We start from the raw sequence: 23,349 nt of genomic DNA on the forward strand, positions 1-23,349 counted from the left end.
CGGTAGCCAGGAGGGACGCGTGGTTTCTAGTGCATCTGATGGAGGGAACCTTTAATGTTACTTGATCCCAACCTATTTAAATTTTGGGGCGCCTGGGTGGCTCAGTCGGTTAAGCTTCCGACTTCGGCTCAGGTCACGATCTCGCGGTCCGTGAGTTCGAGCCCCGCGTCGGGCTCTGGGCTGACGGCTCAGAGCCGTCGGCTCAGAGCCTGGAGCCTGCTTCCGATTCTGTGTCTCCCTCTCTCTCTGCCCCTCCCCTGTTCATGCTCTGTCTCTCTCTGTCTCAAAAATAAATAAAATGTTAAAAAAAAAAAAAATTTAAAAAAGCACATAAGGTTGGGGCGCCTGGGTGGCGCAGTCGGTTGAGCGTCCGACTTCAGCCAGGTCACGATCTCGCGGTCCGTGAGTTCGAGCCCCGCGTCAGGCTCTGGGCTGATGGCTCGGAGCCTGGAGCCTGTTTCCGATTCTGTGTCTCCCTCTCTCTCTGTCCCTCCCCCATTCATGCTCTGTCTCTCTCTGTCCCAAAAATAAATAAATAAAACGTTGAAAAAAAAAAAAAAAAAAAAAAAAAAAAAAAAAAAAGCACATAAGGCTAGTGACTGCCATCACACAGAGCAGGTCTAGAGGGGGTAAGAGATGAAGTTTCCTGTTTTGGAAATACCAAGAAAATAAGAGCCAAACTTACTTAGCATCCAAGAAAAATCTGGACGAAATGCTAGTTAGCCGAACAGAACGGTGTTTAACAAGAACGTGCAATGATCAGGGGCTGCTTTTCTTTTTTTTTCCCCCCCAGGAATGCAAGCACCATGAAGAATAATCAGGAAATAATTAAATGTGATCCACGACATCAATTACAGCGACTAGAAAAGCTGCTGAGAACACACCCATAAAATTTAGTATCTATTCTCGGTTGGAAAAAAAAGCATACTTGGTGGCATGGTAAATAAGAGACATGAATCAATGGGTACCAGCAAAACCTGAGACTAAAATGAGTACTTTCATTAAAGTTAGGGAAGAACCAGACAGAATATCAGAGTACAGCAGCGGTCATTATCACCTATCATATTTTTACAGGCAGATATAAAAATAAGAAACAAGACACATGATAACAATAAAATCATTATCATCTGTAAAAGGGAAATTATGAAAACCAGCTGAAACTTTTAATACTAAGTAAGGCTCTGGTTATTTACTGATTAAAACAGATTCTTTCCAAGTGAAGCAATGTTGATAATAAGGTGTACTTAAAAGAAATTCACTAGTAAGTGAATTTAATGTATTACAAAAGATACCACAAAGACTTAAGAGTCACAGACTGTTGAGATTTCCTTTGAAATAACAAAATCAAATCTGCGTGTAGTGCCCTTGGAAGGATCTGGCTCCTCAATTGCTCCACTTGACTAAAGACGGACAGACTCAGAGGCAGACAGACAGACACACACACCCTTCGTTCAGCTTTCACTTCTCACTGACTTCCTATCACCCAGCGACGAACCATGAAGAACTAAAGTCAGTTCAGAAAAAAAGCTAATTAATATTCTTTTCCTCCTGTTGTGACAGGAGGAGTATCACATTTCCTCTTAGAATATGGCCTTGAAATTTTAAAGATTTAGCCATATGGAAGAGATCTGAAAGTGTAGAAGAAAAGGCTAAAGATTTGGAATCCTAATTCAATTTCCCCTCACATTTTAATAGGAGCCTGTAGCAAACATTTATTTTCAGAGACTTTCTTGGTAGGGGACTGAACAAAAGGCCATTGTGTGTTAAACATGGGGAGGTCTCTGCGGTCCCATCTATCTGAGTTTTTTAGACATCAGGTTGGAATTAAATCATTTCAGACTCTAAATCAACTATTTCCAGACCACAAAATCTATTCCACACTTATCAGTCAATGCAAGTTCTCCAAGTGAGTTATAGCCGAGTTCAAATGTGAAATCTGCATTTTTCAAGTGCCAATGAAGGAACTCTCCTTTGGACTTTGACTATACACCCTGAATTGTGCAAAAATGCCATATGAGTTTTCATTTCCTTCTCCAACAAAAATTTTCATCTGCATTTGATAAATCCTACTCAGTATCATTTCTGATGAAAAGCATATGGACATAAGGCATATCATTCTCTGTTACTTTCTTATTAAGTAGGAATTACAACCTTTTCTCTAAGTTAACAAGAGCAAAATAGACGCAATTTATAGGCCTGCCCCGATCGCTATAAACATCGCCACATCTTAATTTGCGATATGCGCCCTGTCATGGGTCTGCTAAAATATGAAAGACCACAAGGAGTTATCTGCGGTTCGTGGTGTGGTCACTTTAAAACATGTTCACAAATTCTATGACACGTCTGCCAGTCAGTCTCCTCTCTCTGAAGATGGGCCAGTCGTGGTGACTCGCTTCCAGTGTGGAGTGAGGACAAAGCCAGTGAGGCCAGGTCACGAACGCTGATACAGCTTCTGCAGAGCCCAGCACCATGCTGTGAGGAGGCCAGGAGCCCTGGGGGAGGCTACGCGTTCAGGCCCAGTCCCATGACCCAGCCAAGGTCCCAGCCAGCCAGCACCAGCCCCCCGGACAGTGAGGGACGCTCGCGCCCAGGCCAGGGGCAGCCCCACGGACACTTCGGCAAAGAGAGACAAGCTGTCCGCTAAGCCATGCCCAAACTGCAGATCTGTGAAAAAATAACGGCCGACTTTGTTTTAAGCTCTCAGGCTTTGGCCGCTTCATGATGCAGCAACAGGTAACCGGAACGTGTACGTTAGTTCCACCAAATTCAGCCGCCCATCTTATTTTTTTTTTAACTTGAAATCTCCCAAGAAGACAAACCTGTTTTAAGTTAAACAGCCAACCAACAGGGGCCCCCGGGTGGCTCAGCCGGTTGAGCGTCCGACTTCGGCTCAGGTCACGATCTCACGGTGCGTGAGTTCGAGCCCCGCGTCGGGCTCTGGGCTGACAGCTCGGAGCCCGGAGCCCGCTTCGGATTCTGTGTCTCCCTCTCTCTACCTATCCCTTCCCTGTTCATGCTCTCTGTCTCTCAAAGATGAATAAATATTTAAAAAAAAAAAATGAAAGAAAAACACAACCAGTAAACACAGCAAACCCACCGGTGCTGACCCCCCGCCGCGTGCTCAGCAGACCCGGCCCAGCAGCCTCGGGGCTGGCGGCCCAGCTCCCATTCCCCTGGGCTGTCCTATCCGTTCCTGGCCGAGGGCTTCTCCCCACTCAACCCGCCGCAGCCCTGGGCCTGCTCCTCTGTTCCTCCCTGAACCTCCTCCCAGCTTTGGAAAGTTCCTTATTAAGCACGTGGCTGATGAAACTACTGCTCCTATGACAAGGGCTCCAGTTTTGTAACCAATTAGCAAGTGGCTTTTGCCTAAAAGGGTCACTCTGACTCCAAGGCTGGTAACCAGGTTCAAGAGGTTCCAATGGGGCCACTTAAATGGGTTATCGACCCAACCAAGTAACCAGTATTCTTCCAAAGGAGCACCAGGGAGGGAGATACCCTAATTCCTAATGATCTGAAGGTTCTTCTCTAAGAAACACAAGCCTGAAAAGTTAAAGCCGGGCCCTGAGAGAGAATGTAGTTTGGACTTTTTTTCATCAGTGGAAAACTGATATAACCCACTCTAGATTTTCATGACATACGTACGTACTAAGAATTTTTACCTCACCCCATCCTTATGGAAATGTCAACCTACCATAATAATTGGCCATTTTAAACTTCAACGTTGTGCGTATTTTACAAACAAAATGTAATTCTGTGTATATTTTATAGCTAGACCAAAGAAAGTACGCCATACGATGCTATTTAATATTCTGTCCTTAACGTTTAGAATGTATGGTAAGTGTAACAGTACGCGAGAAATATAATAAAAGTCCTGGGAACCCACAAACAGTCTTCTTAAAACAAATTTAAAGTGGCTAGTCTATTTTTACCACACGAAACGTTAGCAATCACTGCTCTGGTCTAAATCTTTTGGGGAAACTCAAGTCCAGAAAGGTCATACAACTGGCCTGCGGCCATATAACTAAGGCTAATAACCAGCAAAACCATGACCAGAATTTTTGTATACTCGTGTTTTCTAGTCCTGCACAGGGCTCAGTGAGATTTGGATTAATAAAAGGAAAACAATTATTTTAGTTTCCATTCAAAAGGCAAGTCACAGTGGCTGGCTGGATTCCAGCTCCTTCAATGCCACATTCATAACCCTTCTGGTGCACGGCCCTCCTGAATGCAAAGAAACAGAATCCTGACAGAGGGGCCGCAGGCAGCGCTAGACAAGCGTGGGAGGAAAGCGGGCGGCCGTGTGGACCGGCTAGTCAAAAGCCACTCACAAGCCAAACTCCTTGTCTTAACTGCGGAGGCTGTCAGAGTAAGATACTCAGCGCCTTGCTCCTACTGCGGCTAGGGGCGGCCATGTGACAAAAGCCACAAAAAATGAGAGTACAGAGAAGTCACTAAGCGGGCATCTCTTCCCAAATGGCAACAGTGCTGTGAGAAGGCCTTTGGCCCTAGTGCCCTCTTCCTGCCAGGAACGCGGCTGTGATTCCTGGAGACGCCAGAGCCACCTTGGTTCCCTGGGGGCATAATCTAGGATTGCAAACAGGCCGACAGAAGGAACCTGGCTCGCTGAGGACACGGGAGAGCCGTCACTCCGGCCCCGGACAGTGTGTGCTCAGGCTTCCTGGCGAGTGAAATTCATCACAAGCATGCGTTTGGGTTTCGGTTACCTGCAGCTACACACAAGCTTAGCTCTTCGGCAAAATTAATCCGGCTTCCTCCTCCGTGCGTTTTGACCCAAAGTGGTGCGTCCGTCTGTGTTATTTCCAGATCGCTAAATCTGGTGAACAAATGTTTACGCACCTTCACCATCACCTCGCAATTATTCTGAAATACCAGGAAAAGAGAAGGAGGCACGTGTCTCTTCTCCAAGAGGAAGAGAGTTCTAGCTCACCGCAGATAGCAGGGGAGGGCTGCCTGGAGAAGCAGATGAGAGAGAGACGGCGTCCCTCCTCATCAGCTGCGGAACCTCAGTCCTGGACGGCAGATGGAAAGCCAGAAGAGAGAACCACTGCCCGTCAAGTTCCCAACCTCGACCAGGCAAAGACTACAAACGCTGGGCCTTAACGGGAGGAGACATGGCAAACACCGTCCACTCTACAGATACCTTCCCTTGCCCTTGAGCGTTAGGTCCAAGATCTTCCGCCTTACCTTGCACTGAAGAAACAAAATGGGCTGAAGTTGAGCAATACGGCCATCCCAAGGAAGGCTTATAAACAAAGACAGGTTATTATTCGTTCTTCTTCCCATGTCCTTCCTGCTACGGTACTTTGCTGGCTACGGCAGCTCACAAACGTACCAACCGTCAAGGTCCGCTGGCATTTTCCAAAGGGTTGGAAGAGAACGGGGAACACTTGATGAGAAGCTAGGAATTCCACTAATTTCATGCCCCTCCACAAGAAAAGAATTCAAACATAAGAGAGAAGAATGGGTCTCTGTGAAGGAGTGGCAAAATGCTCAGGCAAGTTTCTTGGTCTCAAGTTCACAAAATCCAGATCAATCATTAGCTGTCGTGGACCAGCAGTCTGGACCATTTCTCTAAAACATAAAGAGAATTCCCAGCCGAGCAATCACCCAGTACACAGCTTTATGGCCGACAAGCACCCTACGGGCTCAGAAAGCAGCAGTACAGGACGTAGAGCATTTCACAGCACACTCCGGTCCCGTGATGCTCCGAGGAAAATCCCTCAATCCGAGACTTCAGGGTTCACTAAGGTCCTCAAAACGTGAATTCTGCCCACAGAAGCAGAAGCCAAGTATGTAAGAAGCACTGCAGGGTCGACAAACAGTATTTATGGATATAAACTGATAAACGCTATTAGTTTGGGTTTTTTTTAAGTTAATTTATTTTTGAGAGAGAGTGAACACATGTGCACGTGTGCATGGGAAGGGCAGAGACAGAGAGAGAGAGAATCCGAAGCAGGCTCTGTGCTGTCAGTGCAGAGCCCGACGTGGGGCTCAATCTCATGAACGAGGAGATCATGACTTGAGCCGAGATCAAGAGTCAGACGCTTAACTGACTGAGTCCCCCAGGAACCCCTCTTTCTCTCTCTCTCTCTCTTTTTTAAAGGTTATTTATTTTGTGTGTGTATGTGTGTGTGAGAGGGAGAGAGAGAGAGAAAGAGAGAGAGAGAGAGAGAGAGAGAGAGAGAGAGAGCATGCATGAGTGGGGGAAGGGCAGAAAGAATCCCAAGCAGGCTCCGAGCTGTCAGCATAGAGCCTGACATGGGGCTTGATCTCACAAACGGTGAGATCGTGACCCAAGCCATAATCAAGAGTCAGATGCTTAACCGACTGAGCCACCCAGCTGCCCTGATAACTACTATTAGTAAAGCAACATTTAATGGATAAAAAATACTGGAACAGAGGAAATGAGTTAAATAGAACTTTACATCAGAATAGTTTCCAATAACTGAGAACCAGAAGTGTCTTAGTCATCCAGACTGACTTTTAAGTGAGCAGAAAACCCCCTTCTTGCTCCCAACCAAACGGAGCCCCAGCTTAAAACAGGGCATTCACCAATTACTCGGGCAGTACTTTTAAAAACAGAACTTCCAGAACCCACAGCAAGTTACTGATCCACATGCTAACTCCTCAAACGCACAAACTTAAAGGCTCAGGACGCCAGAAAAAAATAACCAAAGTGAAAAAGAGATCAAAGCCATTTCCTTCAAAATTTCACAAGTCTGTGCGGCAGGTAGGGCAGGGCGACCTCTCAGAATGGAGTGTAGACGAGGCACGCGAGGGGCCCACAGGGCCGCCTTACCTAGCACGTTTCCTGGAGGCACCTCCACTAGGCCTTCCAGCTCCCTCCCCATCAGGAGATACAGGTTTTCCAGAGTGCAGCACGCCATGTGGGGGACCGGGGGGAGGTCGTCCAGTGGGGTGGAGAAGCCCGACGGCACCTGGCCAAAGAGAAACGATTGGAGAGAAGTTAGGAGACGTCAAACAGAAACGTTAGTTCGTGTCGATAAGGTTACGTTGATCCACAGGGGAGATGGTGCGGTCACGTCACGTCAACCTGAAGCCCGGAAATCTGAAGTGATAGAAAGGATGCCGAGCTTTAAGAATAAAATCTAAATTTCTCAAGTATTTAAAAACTGTCAAGAAAGGGACACAGGCATCAGTTTTACGACTAAGTAATATCAATTCTGTGACCTAGTACCTCCATATTAGCCAAAAACCAAAAATCCCCACAGCCCCTGGCCAGTATTTCCGGGAACCGTGCCACACACCAGTCCTGGTACCACTGTGCTATTACTTCCACGCTTTTTATCACTTAAAATTGTTTTCATCTAAAGGCGCCTGGGTGGCTCAGTCGGTCGAGCGTCCGTCTTCGGCTCAAGTCACGGTCTCGCGGTCCGTGAGTTCGAGCCCCGCGTCGGGCTCCGTGCGGACGGCTCGGAGCCTGGAGCCTGCTTCGATTCTGTGTCTCCCTCTCTCTCTGCCCCTCCCTGGCTCGTGCTCTGTCTCTCTCTGTCTCTCAAAAATAAAATAAACATTAAAAAAATTGTTTTAATTGTTTTAATCTCATCATAATGCCCTGCAAGCACTCAGCAAGAGAGCAGGTGCTGGTGCCGGGTTACACTAGGAAATGACCAAGCGGGAGAGCAGCCAGTGATAAAACGCCACGAAAATGGCCAAACACGGCCATTACACGCTAGGCTGTTAATCTGGAAGGCCGTGAATACTGGGGACACCGATGAGAAGACAGAGCAAGTTACCGCAGGGATATGCTGCAGGGATAACAGATTTATGCGCTCACCTCGTATCATGTTTGATCTTAAGTTTTGTCAAGAATTATTCAGCATTCAAGACAGTATCATTCAGCGACCTCCATATAAATGCAAGTACCCTAAAGGCCTTCAAAATCAACCAACTAACCTTTGGTACCCACAGGCCCAAGGCACCGTGCTACTGCTGTCTATGAAGAGAAAAAATGTTAAGTTACAGCATATACAAAGATAACTAACATCACAAACAGAGTGAGTGACAAAAAAGCACTACAGGCAAGTAAATTCACAGACACTCAGAGGAGGGAGAAGCTATTGCGTTAGGGTGAACTTGGAAACCCTAGGAAAATGTGGGCCTTTCGGGCGCATGCTACGTTTAAACGTACATGTTCTGATTCAATGACAGGTCTGCAGGATAGCTCTAAAGACAAACTGGAAAGAAATTTTAAAAAGGATTAAATTGGAAGACAAAAAATTATCTATAGATAATATAATCATCCACTTAGAACCAGCTACAGATAAATGATAATTAGTAAGACACTGTAAGCAAGGTGGCCAGACACAAGATCATTATACAAAAGTTAGCTGTCCCTACGTCAGCAAGAGGAAAAATACATTTTTTTAAACAGTAACTTTTAGAACGGCAACAAAATATAAGATAGCTGGGAAGAAGTCTAACAAAGTGATTAAGTATCTTTATGGATAAAATTGTAAAACGTTAACGAAAGACATTTAAAATAACCTAAATGAACAGGCAGATATGCCTGAGAGATTCACAGACAGATTCTGTATTACAAAATGTTGACTCGTACCAAACACACGTACTGATTTAAAGCAACCGGTCTCTCAAAGGAGCTTTTCATGGAACCTGTCAAGCCGACCATCAACTTTGTATGGAAGAGTAAAGAGTTAGCAGTAAGCAAGGCACTCACAAAGACAGACACGGTAGAGGGCACAGCCTTTGAAATATCAAAACACTTAGAAGTGAAGTCAGCACTCAACAGAGACGGTGACACACAAACAGAACAAATGAAGTCTGTTGGTCCAGAAACAGACCGAGGCGCAAGCGAAACGCGACTTGGGACAGATGACAGAGTGGTGGGTCGAGATGGACATTCATGAATCGTATTAGGGCCACTGGTGTTTGTATGGGGACAAAAACAAAAGTGGATCCCTTCTCCTCATAGAATATATAAATACCGAACCAAACATTTAAGCGTGAAAGGCAAAACGTTAAACCTTAGAAGCAAACACAGGCAAAAATTTGGGCTTCCGTGTGGTCATAATTTTAATTTTCTTAAACAAGATACAAAAACCAAAACTCATAATGGAAAAGACTGGTAAATTCCACCACGTTAGAACTAAGAACTTGTTTACATTAAAATGTACTAACAGAACGTGTGACAAGTCCCGAGCTGGAGACGAAATCTGCAAAACTTAGAACTGACAAGAAATTAGCATTCAGCTTCTACAAAGAACATCTAAAAACCAGTATTAAAAATATATCCAGCACAAGTGAAAAATATGCAAATGACCCAAAGATATCTCCACAGGAAAAGGCACGAATGGCCAATGAACATATTAAAAGGGTAGTGAAGAAAATGTGAATTAGAACCACTTGAACAGACCAGGTCATCCACATCTGACTGGCAAAAATTAAGACCCTGACAACAGCACATTTTGGGGACGGTGTGGAAATGGAGCTGGTGACACATGGGACGCTCCTCTGGAGGACGATCTGGAATTAACCAGGTAGCTGGAGATGTACAGATCCTGTTACCCAGAGGATCCCTCTAAGGGTGTATTACCGAGAACTTCTCGCAAATGTGCCTAAGGAAATCTGTACAAAAATATTCAAGGTAGCATTGTTTAGATGAGCCAAAAACGAATGCAGCCCAAATACACAGTAACTGGAAAAGCGAAACATAAAACGTTTGTCTACACAACGGAATACTATGCGGCAACGAACAATGAACGGAGTACAGGAACAGGTGTTGACTTAGATCAACCTCACGATGTTAGGTAAAAAAAACTGAGCTGTAGAAGAATACCGACAGGAAGATTCCATCTATACAAAGTTCAGACAGAAGAGATTTTTCTCAGTGCATATACAGGTCGTAAAACTACAAAAAAAAAAAAAAAAAAGGCAAAAGAGTAGCAGACAGACTGACGGTGGTCTCCCCATGACTCCTGCCGCCTGGTGTTCACGCCTTCACGCAACCCCCTCCCCTGGGCGTGACCGGGGCCGGTGGCTCGCTCCTCACCAACAGCGCTCGGCAAAGGCGGCGGACGTCACTCTCATGCTTGCGTAACATCACACGAGACCGTCTTGCTGATAAGTTCAGCCTAGACTCTCCTTGCCAGCTGGAAGGGGCACCGCCAAGCCGGGAAAGGCCAAATGACGGGAAACCACAGGCGGCTTCTAGGCCAGAAAGAACGTGGAGCCCTCAGCCCTCCAGGTACTGGGATGCGACTCGGCCAGCAACCCGAGCCAACCCGGGGGCAGACCCCTTCCCGGTTGAACCTCTGGAGAACACAGTCTGCTCTACACTCCGGCGTGGACTCCCGCTCCACAGAAACACGGAGACCGTGGATTTGCTCCATCCGCGGTAGTCTGTAACAGGCAGGCCACCCGGCGGACAGGACCCCAAGTCCACGTGAGGTTTATCTCTGGGTGTGTGATACCCATGACAGTTTAGAAAACCAGGTGGGAAGGAGACCTTCCGGGGCTCCGGCTACCGGAGTTCGGAGTCCTCCGTGCGGTCAACTCGTTCCGTCACTGCCCCTCGGGTGGTGGCACAGGACGAGTGGATTCCAGCCGCCAGCCCCTCGAGAGCAGAGCTGCGCTCCACAGAGAAGATAAACTGGAGGGCTCGTGGACTTCTTAAAGCCCACTAACTCCATGCCACGCCAAGTAACAAGTTTCTTCCTCACCTTGACGGTACAGAGAACAAAGAAGGAAGAAGACGGGCCACCACTCGAGCCTTACTGGTGAGTAACAAACCATCAACTACGTCTAAAGCAGCGTGTCAACGAGCGTAAACGGGCTCGTGAGCACACCAGCCCCCCCCCCCCCCCGCCCCGTCCCCACGCCAGCGGCCGCGCTCCCTCTCGCCAAAGCACGACATGCCACAGCCCGCCGAGGGCCGCTCGGCAGAGTCATCGCCAAGGATTAGCTAAAACTGACGGAATAGAGCACTCTAGGCCAGGCAAGTTGACGGCAGAGCCTCCCCCTGCCACTCTGTCTCTGCCACGGCCGAGGCCGCAGCTTCCCTGCTCTCCCCGCAAGGAGAGGACCGCACGCTCTTCTGCTCGTGAGGCCGCGACTCTTACAAGCTCTCAGGGCTTCTTGCTGATCCTGACTCACCGCCTGCACCGCTGGCATCCTCATCACCCTGCGACCTTCACGATTTAACTACGATGCATACACTCTGCTTACGTCCAAAAAGTGACCCGAGGCTGCTCAAGCCTGCGGGGTTTTCTGCCCTTCGGCTCAGGTGTACGTAACTGGATGCTGGCTGTTCACCTGCTTACAGACCTTCCTGATCAATTTCTGGGCTCCACCTGCCGTGCTGTGACCGTGACCGCGACCGCGGCCTGTCACCTGCTCACTGCCCCTCCCCTCAGCCTGAGCCCCCTAGTTTTTGGATCTCCGTATTTCATGAAGTCCTGCCGCTGCCGTGGCCCCCGCATGACAGCTGTTCTTAACCAGCCCTTTCCTCTGGCCTTGGAAAGCCTTACAGTTAAATGAGGCCTGAAAACGGAGTTCACATACTGGTTCAGTTTTCCAAATGCCACTGAGACAGATTTACCAAATGTTACCAAAGCAATATTAAGAGGAGATATATGGATTCACCTGAACGTGCCTTTCTAGAGACAAAATAAACCTACCAATCAGGTAATCTCATCCGATACGGAAACATTTAAGAACCGTGAAACGACATACTAATGTCTTGAGGGTGCGAGGGTGGCTCAGTCGGTTAAGTGCCTGACTCTTGATTTCATCTCAGGTCACGATCTCACGGTTCGTGAGTTCGAGCCTCACAAGGGGCTCCTCACACTCCCTCTCTCTCTGCCCCTCCTGCTCACACACACTCTCTCTCAAAATAAATAAAACAAAAACCATTTACAGTGACATTTTATTTCTAATTCTTACCCGCCGCAAAAACTCAACGGGGCTGTATTTGGGTCCCAAGACAAACATTTTCTTTCCTCTTCGAGCCACACCACTGAACACTCGAGCAAAGGCAACGAAAGACTCGTGCTTGCTTCCTTCTTCGGGCTGAGGTTTAAGGGTCTTACCCTCCACCTGGTGCTCATCACCTGCCAGAAACGAGAGGACAATGAGTGCCACGAGTGCTCCCTCCAGTCCAGGAGATGCCTAAAAACACAGAGCAGACGGTGAATACAAGCGATCTGGCCCAGTCTCAGGAAAGAAGCACCAAGAATGACAGAAGACGGATTAAAGCTACAGTTAAAGCCAAGCTCCAGAGTCCGGGGATGAGCGTCCTAAGTCAAAACAACTATTTCGCACCAAACCTATTTAGGGACAGCTGTACCTTTTGTCTCTTCTCCCTTTGGACTTGTTTCCGGGGCACCGCCATCTTCCGGGGGCTCCACGGACGCCGGCCCCTGCGTCGCTGCGAGCTTCTCTGCATGCCTCTGTCTTGCACGCTCACGCCGCTGCGCCATTTCTTCTTGCGTGAGAGGTCTACAGGAGGTCACAGACAGGTTAACACCCGGCAACATCAGCACCTCTCGGTCCGCTCGCGCAGGGAAAGGGCAACGGGGCCGGATAAGACGGCGACGCGTCCCAAGCCCCTTCCGAGCACGGTCTCTGCGAGCTCTCCCCCCGCAGTAGCGATGTCGTCTCTACAATGCCGCGTGAGCTACTCTGAGCTTATGAACAGACACGCAAGAGTCCACGGCCCCACACACGGCCACACGCCACGGCACGGAGCCCGACCCTTGATGCCCACCTTCTTCTATGAGGCGAACAACGAGGACAGGCCGGAAACGAGTGAGATACCAGGGCTCAGAACACCCCTGCTGAGAAGCAAGCATAAGGCCTCGGTAAGAAATGGAGGTGTGGGGGCACCTAGGTGGCTCAGTCGGTTGAGCTTCTGACTTTGGCTCAGGTCATGATCTTGCAGTTCATGAGTTCAAGCCCCACATCGGGTTCTATGCTATTGGTGCAGAGCCTGCTTTGAATCCTCTGTCTCCTGTCTCCTCTCTCTGCCCCTCCCCAACTCATGCACTCTCTCTCTCTCTCTCAAAAATAAATATTTTTTTAAAAAATTGAGGTTTTCCCCACAAATGCCTAAGAATGTATGTTCACGAGTGTGGAGGTTCCTCAAAACTTTTAAAATAGACCTACCCTATGACCCAGCAATAGCACTGCTAGGAATTTACCCAAGGGACACAGGAGTGCTGATGCACAAGGGCACTTGTACCCCAATGTTTAGAGCAGCACTTTCAACAATAACCAAATTATGGAGAGAGCCTAAATGTCCATCAACTGACGAATGGATAAAGATGTGGTTCACACATACAATGGACTACTACTTGGCAATGAGAAAGAACGAAATCCTGCCATTTGTAGCAATGTGGATGGAACTGGAGGGTATTCTGCTGAGTGAAATAAGTCAGGCAGAGAAAGACTGATATATATGTTTTCATTCATATGTAGATTTTGAGAAACTCAACAGAAGACCAGGGGGGAGGGGAGGGGGGAAAAAAGTTACAGAGAGGGAGGGAAGCAAACCCTAAGAGACCCCTAAGGACTGAGAACATACTAAGGGTAGACAGGGGGTGGGGGAGAGGGGAAAGTGGGTGATAGGCAGGGAGAGGGCACTTGTTGGGATGAGCACTGGGTGCTGTATGGAAACCAATTTGACAATAAATTGTATTTAATATATATAAAAAAAGAATATATGTTCACAAAGAACCTGGGTCCAAGAGGAAGGGTTTAAGGTCAGGCTGAACGCTGGAAATTCAGCTGGACTAAAAGGTCAAATTGTGATTATCAGCTGTTGCATTAGACCCAAGTACCAGCACAGAAAAGGCAGTGTGTGGCTGTCTGTCTGTTGGGGGTTAGTCTTGGTTGGGGGAAGGGGAACGAGCTGTTTTCCTAAAGAGTTACCCTCACATCTATCAGGCCACAGAGAGGGTCTTAGAAAAGGGAGCGCTAAGTTGAATAAAAATGCGCACTGTTGGGGAGCTTCAGTTTGGAAGGCAGAAGCCAAGCAGGTGCACGGATTCCCAGGACGAGGCTCCTCACCCGCGTGTGGGCCTGTGCAGACCCGCCTGCACCCTCAGCCCCGGCACAAGGCAAGACCAACCGCCTCCCTGAAGCCGGCGGGACTACAGTGTCTTAGCCCCGGACTCTGGGACTGAGCGTCCAGACAGTCGGGCCGGTGCTCTGGTCCTAACTGGACACTCCAGCTCTGGAAGCTGCCCACTCCGTGTGGTCCTGTCCCTCTGCGCCTCCCTCCTGCTGTTCCTCCCCATGATTTCTGCTTTCCTCCCTGACCGCTGACCTGACACCTGACAGGTGGTCTCATCCCCACGCTGCCATGCCACTCTCCCCTCTGCTCCCCTAAGCTCTGGAACCCGTTCAGATATCCGTTCTGAAAGTGCACCGTTCACGTGCATTCCACATGGCCACATACTCTCGGAGCTCCTATACCAGGGCCCTAAAACCTCTTCCTCCTTCTTACTTCATGTGGGCCAGCGTGGAAGGGTGCTGCCTACCGCCCCGCTGCGGGCCAGTCGGGGAGGGGACCGCTTACATCACTGACTGTCCAGTGCTGTGTAGAAAGATTCTCACCTGCTAGACAAGGTCTCCCACCAGGACTGGGCACTAGTCCTACCTCCCTTTGCACCTACCCCTCAAAATGGATGAGTCTGGTTCTAGGAGCTGTCCCCTTGCAGTCAGACCCATGTCCCTGTGGGGCTGTGTCACGGTCACAAAAACATGAGCGGCCGAGAGCGGCGTGATCAGGGGTCACGAGGCAGCCAGAACTACTGTGCTGGAGGAGACCAGCCTCTCTTTCCCGCGAGCTCCACGCGTGAGAAGCCTGTTCAAGTACAGGACGGACTCTCCTTCCTCACAACTTCTAGCCACGGCTGCAGTCCTGTGCTCCAGAGCGACATCCAACAAATCCGCTCCCCCTCTCCTTTCGGTGGCCTGCACTCGGGCCCCTCTCCCCCTGCTCCGCTGCAAGCCAAACCCTCCAGCTGTTTCTTCAGTCAGCCCCAGGATGACTTACTGTGTTTCTAGACTTTTGCTAAAACCTCTTACGAGAGTATCTGAGTTAAAAAAGAAATGCAAAATATAATGTTATCGTTAGAACAGGGAGGAAAAAAAATAGGAGACGCCTGTTTGCAGGTGAAGAGACACAGTGTGTTTCAATGGGCTTATCACCAGAATCTCGACATCGTCTTAATCCCCTTACACGTACGACAGTACGTATTTATTACAACAACTAAGTGAAACGGACACCATCGTCTCTAGTTTACAGCTGATACAGCAGAGGCTCAGGAAATTTAACCTGACCCAAAGTCACACAGAAAATAGAGGGAGGAGCCGAAATTCAAATCCAGCTCGGACTCCAAACCCTGTGCTCGTTATCCCCAGGATCCCTCCCCTTCAGAAGGAACTAAAGAGGATAAAATAATCATCACATTAAGCAGATGATGTTAGCTTTAGGTCAAAAGGAACATCCATTCACGTAAGTTACATCCTCATATCCTACCTCAATTCACGACACGGTCGGGGAGCATTAGCGTTTATACTGATCGAGTTAGCGCCAAACGTAAGGACGCTTGCTCCCATCTGCGCACGTATCCGCCCGTCCAGGGAACACCTGCTCCGTGCCCGGCACTGCCGTGGGCCGGGACCGGTGTGCAGGGAAACAGCAGACAGCCAGACAGAAATCAGCAAGGACTACACCCAGCACCCACTGCGTATCCAGCGTTTGTTGAGAACAAAGAGGAATCTATACGCAAGAAAGCTGAGTTCTACCAGCCAAGGAACAGCCGCGGGCAATGAGTTATTCAGCCTGTAGTTGACTAACTGTGGCTGACTCTTCCTGAAGGGACAGCAGTTACTAACATGAGATGGAAGAGAGCAGAGGTGAGCACGTTGACCCAAAGGTTGGGCAGGTGAACTGGTGGGGGGGCGGGGAAGGGAAGAGGCAGAAACACAAATCCATCCACCCTCCAGATTCCAAGCAGAATGCTCCTGCTCTGGCCTCTGTGACCCTGGTCAAGAGGGGGCTGGGATGTCCGAGAACAGGCTGGAAGGCCGCTGCAGCTGGGACAGAGGCAGCTGAGAGGATGTGAAGCGACAAACCCGGAAGAGTGGCTTCTGGGGGCACCTGGGTGGCTCAGTTGGTTAAGTGTCCGACTTCGGCTCAGGTCATGATCTCACAGTTTGTGAGTTCGAGCCCCGCATCGGGCTCTGTGCTGACAGTTCAGAGCCTAGAACCTGTTTCAGATTCTGTATCTCCCTCTCTCTCTGCCCCACCTGCGCTCATACTCTGACTCTCTCAAAAAATGAATATTTTTTTTTAAAAAAAGAAAAGAGTGACTTCTGTTTGAAGACAGCATCTTGTTACAGAAAGAGCTGCTTCTCAAGAAGGAAGCAAAAGCAACAGATGCAGACATTCGGGGGAGAAGAACGGCATAAAAAATTCCCAGTCAAGTGTTCCTGAGCACACATGTAGACCATGTACGTGTTAGTAAGAACTTGTGATAGACTACGGCTGGGAACAGCAAAAACAAAGGCCCAGAATCTAAAAGGGAAAAGGGCAGGGAAGCTGGATGGCCTCCAGCTTAGATTTAGGAGTGAAGGGTGAAAAGCCACACCAGGCGGAACTTTCCAGAACACTCAGTGAGAAGCCGAGGACTGTGCCCAGCAACGCGCTCCTTCCCGCTCCCCACTCTGGCCTGGGCCTGCTCACCAGATGCAAAAAATGGTGGAAGAAACCATTTACTATGATGTTTTGGAGGTCAAACTCAATGCCACTGGGAAGAATTATAAGAAACTGGCCCTGAAGCACCACCGTGATAAGAATCAGATGACGGACAGAAGTTTACACAGGTTTCTCAAACTTCGGCAGAGCAGAGTGCTCTCTGCTACAAAGAGAGAATTGCAGGACAAAGGAGAACAGCAATTAAGGAAGGTGGAGCTGGGGGCTTCGGCTCTCCCAGGGACATCTTTCCGGGGGAGGAGGAAGGGCGCTGGCAGGAAGGAGAGGTAAAAAACACGCATCCGCTCCCAGGTATCTCAGAAGAGTGACGTAACGGTATGAGAAAACCAGCTCTGCCAAAGAATAAACGTGGGGCCGGGTGGACAGAAGGCGCGGCGGTGTGCGGCCCGACTGCGGAGGACCTGGAATGCAGGCAAGGACTCAGAAGAGGGAGCCCGGAGCGGCTCAGTACATTCGGGGCACGTGGTGCAGTGCCGGGGCCGTGGGGCATGGATCCGCCCTAGATGGATGTGAAAGCTGCAACGGAAGGAAGATGGCTCGAGAGAAGATTCTAGAAGTTCTCACTGCAAAGGTTATGAGGACAGCTGGAGGGTAACATTCCATGGCGAAGGGGACCAAGAACCAAGACTGGAGCCAGGAGACGTTACTATGGTTTTAGACCACAAGGACCATGCGGTTTCTGTTCCGCGAGGACGCCTTCTCGTGTGGGGATGCGCAGCTGGCTGACACGCTGTGCGGCTCTCAAAGCCAGCATCTGCTCGTGACAACTGAACCACCGTCCTGGCCTCTCACCCAGGCCGCCGTCAAGCACAGACACGTCACATGTGTGACAAATGAAGTCATGCCACTTTACCGTAGTCCACGGGAAAAGGGTCACCTGATCACTGAATTTAAGGTCCACTGTCCTCAGAATGGCTTTTTCTCTTCTGACAAACTCTCTGCTGGAAGGAAGCAGAGGAGGCTGAAGACACTCACCAGGCAGAGCCGGTGGGCTGTGACGCAAATCCCGAAGCGAGGCTGAGGGGCACCATCCGGGGGCGGCCCCTGCCTGACCTCCCCTGGGGCCAGGGGACGGTACTCACTGCCGGGGTCCCGCGCAGACAGTGCGCGGAGTGGGGAGAGTCACAGCTCACTACTCGCCGCTGCTTTTGGCTCAATATTTGACTACAGCAGCATTGTCAAAGTTAAACGAAGAACACACTCAAATGTAAGTGCTTGAGGGGCACCTGTGTGGCTCAGTCGGTTAAGGGTCCGACTTCGGCTCAGGTCATGATCTCTTGGTTCACGTGCTTAAGCCCCATGTAGGGCTCTGTGCTGGCAGCTTGGAGCCTGGAGCCTGGAGCCTGCTTCAGATTCTGTCTCTGTTTCTCTCTCTCTGCCCCTCCCCTGCTCGCATGCTTTCTCTCTCTCTCACATGTAAATAAACATTAAAACAAATTTTTTTTTTAAATGTAAGTGCTTGAAAAGAAAAGAAAGAAAAACCACAGTGGATGAGTCGGGCCAGACTCCACCCAGGAAGTGAAAGGCTGTCGCCTTTAAAGCGGACACACCTGGACTCAGACACTGTTGTGGCCTCCTTCCAGCTCTGTGACCTTGAGCATGGAACTCAGTCTTCTTAAGGCGCCTGGCTTCTCTTGCAGGTACAAGAGAAACACTAACTTCTCCCACCGGAGAACTGCTGTCAGGTCCGCACGGCCCGTCAGCGGTGGGGCGCGAGTACTGAGAGAGCTCGGTGCGTGCAGTCAGTGAGGGGAGCGTCGTTATTTATAACACACAAGAACGAGACTTAAGACGCTCCCCGATGTACTGGGCGTTCTTAAGACGTCATGTTTATGGTACTTCTCTCGGGTTGCTGGAAAAATGCCTACAAAGAATGGCCAGAGGACATGCGGGTACTACACAAGACGGGCTCCAGGCACCCACGTCAAGTTTTCGTTCTGGACCCCGACATCACACGATGGAGCCCGGGGCAGGGGAGGCGGCCTGGAGGCGCGAGTAATCCCCCCAAGAACGGACCAGGATCTGAACTACAGGGGGAGGGAGCGGGGCCGGGCAGGAGGGGAATGCACATGAAAAACCCGGATGCTGTAGAACAGATTCTCCAAGACTCGGGGACCGTGCGAAATCATCCATCTCTGGAGGCGCCAACGCCCCACCTCCACGCAGATCAGCAGAGATGCTCATGCGCTTATAAATCTCCACTGAGGTCGCCAGCCAGGCTTGGAGAACTTGCCAGATGCTCCCTAAAAATTACCTGTGGCTACAACTGTTACTATATTCTCCTTCAGACTTCACATCAATCCACACCAACTGTCCCGGAGCTGATTTCACCTCGCAGGGTGCACACCGTATGTTTCCACAGGGGGGGGCTCACCAGCAGTCCGGGGCTGGGGAGGAAAAGCAGGGGCGTGCTCCACCCACACCCCCTCTGTGCCACCCTGGGAACGTGACACCCCCCCCCGCCCCGCCCCTATCCTTACCTGGGCTTGTTCTGCGGCAAAGCCTTGGCATCAACGGCAAACATTTTGGAAACAAAGATGATAACCGGAGCAGTGTCTTCACTCCCACATTTCAGGAAAGCTACACAAACAGGGAGTGAAAATGTCACTCTTTTTCCCGTCAACCCTACACGGAGCTGAAGCCAGCAAAGCACCCCCCCACACACACACCATAAGCCTCACAAATTCTTCCCTAGACCCAGTGAGCAAGGGGGAACACTGAGGAATGTTCCCACGTGTCAATAGTCAACAAGGTAGCTCATTAATAAAATACACACAACTTACACAAGTTAGAAAACGGAAGGGGCTATCTTATCAGGGCAGTAACAAAACCCTTAGAAAATACTCAGTAGTATAATGATGTTAATTTCCCCTAAATCTATACAACCTAACACAATTTCCTATCAACGTATTGACACCTTTCTTTACCTCTTAGAGGTATAAAACCACTGATTAATTTTTTTAATGCTTACATTTATTTTGAGAGAGGGTGCATGAGTGGGGGGGTGCACAAGTGGGGGGGGGGAAGAGAGAGAGAGAGAGAGGGAGAACGAACACACCAAGCAGGCTCCACACTGTCAGCACAGAACCCAATGTGGGGGTCAGACCCACAAACCGTGAGATCATGACCTGAGCCATAATCAAGTGTCATCCGGGATACTTAACTGAGTCACCCGGGTGCCCTGATTAATTTAAAAAGAAAGAAAATCACCCCACACCAAAATAATGTGCACATCAGCGAAAGAAGTCGACAGTAAAATTCAAGCAAGAACAAAGCCACAGGAAGTCAGAAGTGAACACACACCAGGCGTGTCGCCTAGGGCACCAGGGCACAGCTGTGAGGAGCAGGGTGGTCCCCCCGCCGCACCAAGATCGCCCAGGCCGCACCGGGAGAACGCCGAAGGGAACCCAAGGCAGAAGCAGGGACCCCAGCGAAAAGCTGTCCTCTCAAGCAGGTGAGAGATCACCGTGCGGCCCAGGGAGGCAGACGCAGAAATGCCGAATGCCCCGCTCTGGACGGACTGCAGAGCAAGGCCACGCAGGGTGCGGAATCACACAGAGCCCGGATGACGGCCAGCTGTGGGAGTGGGCGGGAGAAGGAAGGGACCTCGTGGGGCGGAACTGGGGGAGGCAGGCTTCGGGCGGCGGGAGGAAGCCCCGCGTGGGAGGTGCGGTGTGGGGGGGGTGGCGGGGTGTGGCGCACCTCGGGCAGGCGAGCGGAGAGGGGGTGGGCGGTGGGGTGCCGCGACGGGAGCAGGGGGGCGGTGGGGTGCCGCGACGGGAGCAGGGGGGCGGTGGGGTGCCGTGACGGGAGTGGGAAAGGGGGGGCGGGGAAGGGAGCAGACGCGCGCTGCAGCCGCACAGGTGGGTGGCAACGGTGAGTGTGCTGTCGCGGACAGCCCTGAGGTGGAGGAGGTCGCCAGGGGACCGGATGCAGGGAGGGAACGGATGGGGTCTGAAGGCTGAGCCTTGCTTGGGGCGTCCCACCCCGGAAAAGTCAGGGCGAGGAGCCGGGAAAGACGTGAAGGATGGGCGGCCAGGGAGACAGGGAGAAAAGCACAAGCAGGGGGAAGCCCGAAGTCACGAGAAGACGGTGTCTCCTGGGGGGAGGAGTGATCTACACCGTCAGACACTCGTGATGGATCCGGTCAGAGGATTTTTTTTTTTTTTTTCAACGTTTTTTATTTATTTTTGGGACAGAGAGAGACAGAGCATGAACGGGGGAGGGGCAGAGAGAGAGGGAGACACAGAATCGGAAACAGGCTCCAGGCTCCGAGCCATCGGCCCAGAGCCCGACACGGGGCTCGAACTCACGGACCGCGAGATCGTGACCTGGCTGAAGTCGGACGCTTAACCGACTGCGCCACCCAGGCGCCCCCGGTCAGAGGATTTAACGAGGACACTCAAGAGGGGCCCCGAGAACAGCACCCGAGTGGTTCTGGGCTGGAGGCTGCACATCTAATCGGAGGGAAAGTGGAGGCCGCGAGTCCTCGCAGCTGCCTGTCATGGAGCCTGACGGAGCCTGGGACGGGCGGGTCCCCTCTTGTGGGGACCAAAGAGAGGCCTGGCCCTGGAACCCCTTCCGCGGCCCCCAGGGACCCTGCCATGGTGGCAGCAGAGCAGCTCAGGGACACACCGTTGTTCGTCCAGGGACCGGGAGACAGGGTCACCAGGAGATCAGGAGACGAGACCGGGGCAGAAGGGAGGCGTCTCAGAGCCTCCGCTCTCCCAGCCCAGAGAGGACAGAATGGCCGTGGCAAAACTCCGACTTCGGCAGGAAAACAAAACTGGCAATAGGGCCTTTTGTGGAACTGTCCGTGGAATCGGCCACCTGGCTAACTGGTCTAGAGCAGCCTGGGCTTGGGACGCTCAACCAAGCCCCTGCCGCGTCCACCTTCGGCTCACCTGCTTTCAGGGCCTGGGTTTCTGGGGGAAGAGAGTCAAACGTCTGTGATCCCGTGCACATCAGCTTCTCCACCCGCTCGGCCGTAATGTCCAGGGGGCTAGGAAGTTTCTGACACACCATCGCTGAAGTCTGCGGTTAAGGACTCACAATCGTGAACAAGTGCCCTCCACCCAGGCACAGACTCACAGCACACGCCGACTCCTGAGGTAGCAGTGGACATCCACACACAAAACGCCCAAGCTGTCAAACATCGCGCGTCACGTCTCAAAATACAGACACAAGTTCAGGGAGTTCGTGGACTCTCTCAAGCCCGGGGAGGATTCTTTTTTTTTTTTTTTTTTTTTTTTAATTTTTTTTTAATGTATATTTATTTTTGAGAGAGAGAGATACAGAGCACCGGCGGGGGGGGGGGGGGGGGGAGAGAGAGATTGGGAGACACAGAATCCAAAGCAGGTTCCAGGCTCTGAGCTGTCAGCACAGGGCCCGACGCGGGACTCGAACCCACGAACCGCAAGATTGTGACCTGAGCCGAAGTCGGGCACTTAACCGGCTGAGCCATCAGGCACCCCATCCCAGGGAGGACTCTGAAGACAGACATCCTAATGCACTGACAGCCCACGGAACAAGTGAGGAGAGCTCAGTAGCTTGTCCTAAAATTTTTTCACGTGGTTTGTCTCTACAAACTTTTATGAAAACATCAGCCACCAGCTATGACACGAGAAAGTCCCCTCCCCAAGCCAGTGTCACTGCAGATGTGGGTCCATCCCAGCTCCGGGCTGAGGTGCCACTGCTGGCCCACGCCCGGGACACTGTACCACAGCCCAACGGGGGCTGCTTGGGACACGCAGATCAATGAAAAGAAGATAGTTTACCTATAAAATTACTTTAGTTGGGACACCTGGGTGGCTCAGTCAGTTAAGCTTCTGACTTCGGCTCAGGTCGTGATTTCACGGTTCATGGGTTCAAACCCCGCGTCAGGCTCTGTGCTGACAGCTCGGAGCCTGGAGTCTCTTTCAGATTCTGTGTCTCCCTCTCTGCCCCTCCCCCACTCATGCTCTGTCTCTCTCTCTCTCTCTCTCAAAAATAAATGAATGTAAAAATTGTTTTAATTACTCTAATGTATCTCAACTTGTCTTCCTCGAATAAGTAATATAACAAGAAATACCAATATGCTAAGAAAATATGGCACTAAAATGAAACACTGATCTGACATACACATCTAAACTATCTAGTTACACATAAATGTTAGTAAAATAAAATTTTTTGTTGTCACAGTCTACTAAACAAAAAGACACAGCTTCCTGAAAGAACATTCGTTTGAATTGGTATTAGTAAGAATACGAATTAGCATCAGAAGATTCATTTTTAAAAGCATTAAATACAGTTTCGTGGTGGAATACGAAATAACCACAGAAGACTTACTTTGATTTTTTTTTTTTAATGTTTATTTATTTCCAAAGGAGAGACAGAGCGTGAGTGGAGGAGGGGCAGAGAGAGAGAGAGAGAGAGAGAGAGAGACAGAGCGTGAGTCGGGGAGGGGCAGAGAGAGAGAGAGAGAGAGAGAGAGACACACACACACACACACACACACACAATCCAAAGCAGGCTCCAGGCTCCGAGCTGTCAGCACAGAGCCCGACGCGGGGCTCAAACTCACAAAC

At 50.3% G+C, this 23,349-nt stretch overlaps 1 protein-coding gene across 2 annotated transcripts in view; it reads right to left on the minus strand.

Annotated features, from left to right (window-relative positions):
- EFL1 (elongation factor like GTPase 1) overlaps positions 1 to 23,349 on the minus strand; it is a 122,320-nt gene that overhangs the window by 67,811 nt on the left and 31,160 nt on the right. For both annotated transcript variants that reach the window (XM_058736399.1, XM_058736398.1), the window contains 5 exons: positions 21,688 to 21,810; positions 19,264 to 19,363; positions 12,347 to 12,498; positions 11,944 to 12,110; positions 6,821 to 6,959 (listed from right to left, as the gene is read on the minus strand). In XM_058736399.1, the coding sequence (XP_058592382.1) occupies positions 6,821 to 6,959; positions 11,944 to 12,110; positions 12,347 to 12,498; positions 19,264 to 19,363; positions 21,688 to 21,810 (681 nt within the window). The remainder of the gene's footprint in view (positions 1 to 6,820; positions 6,960 to 11,943; positions 12,111 to 12,346; positions 12,499 to 19,263; positions 19,364 to 21,687; positions 21,811 to 23,349) is intronic.

This window comes from Neofelis nebulosa, chromosome 7 (assembly GCF_028018385.1).
Source record: "Neofelis nebulosa isolate mNeoNeb1 chromosome 7, mNeoNeb1.pri, whole genome shotgun sequence".
NCBI classification, from domain to species: Eukaryota; Metazoa; Chordata; class Mammalia; order Carnivora; family Felidae; genus Neofelis; species Neofelis nebulosa.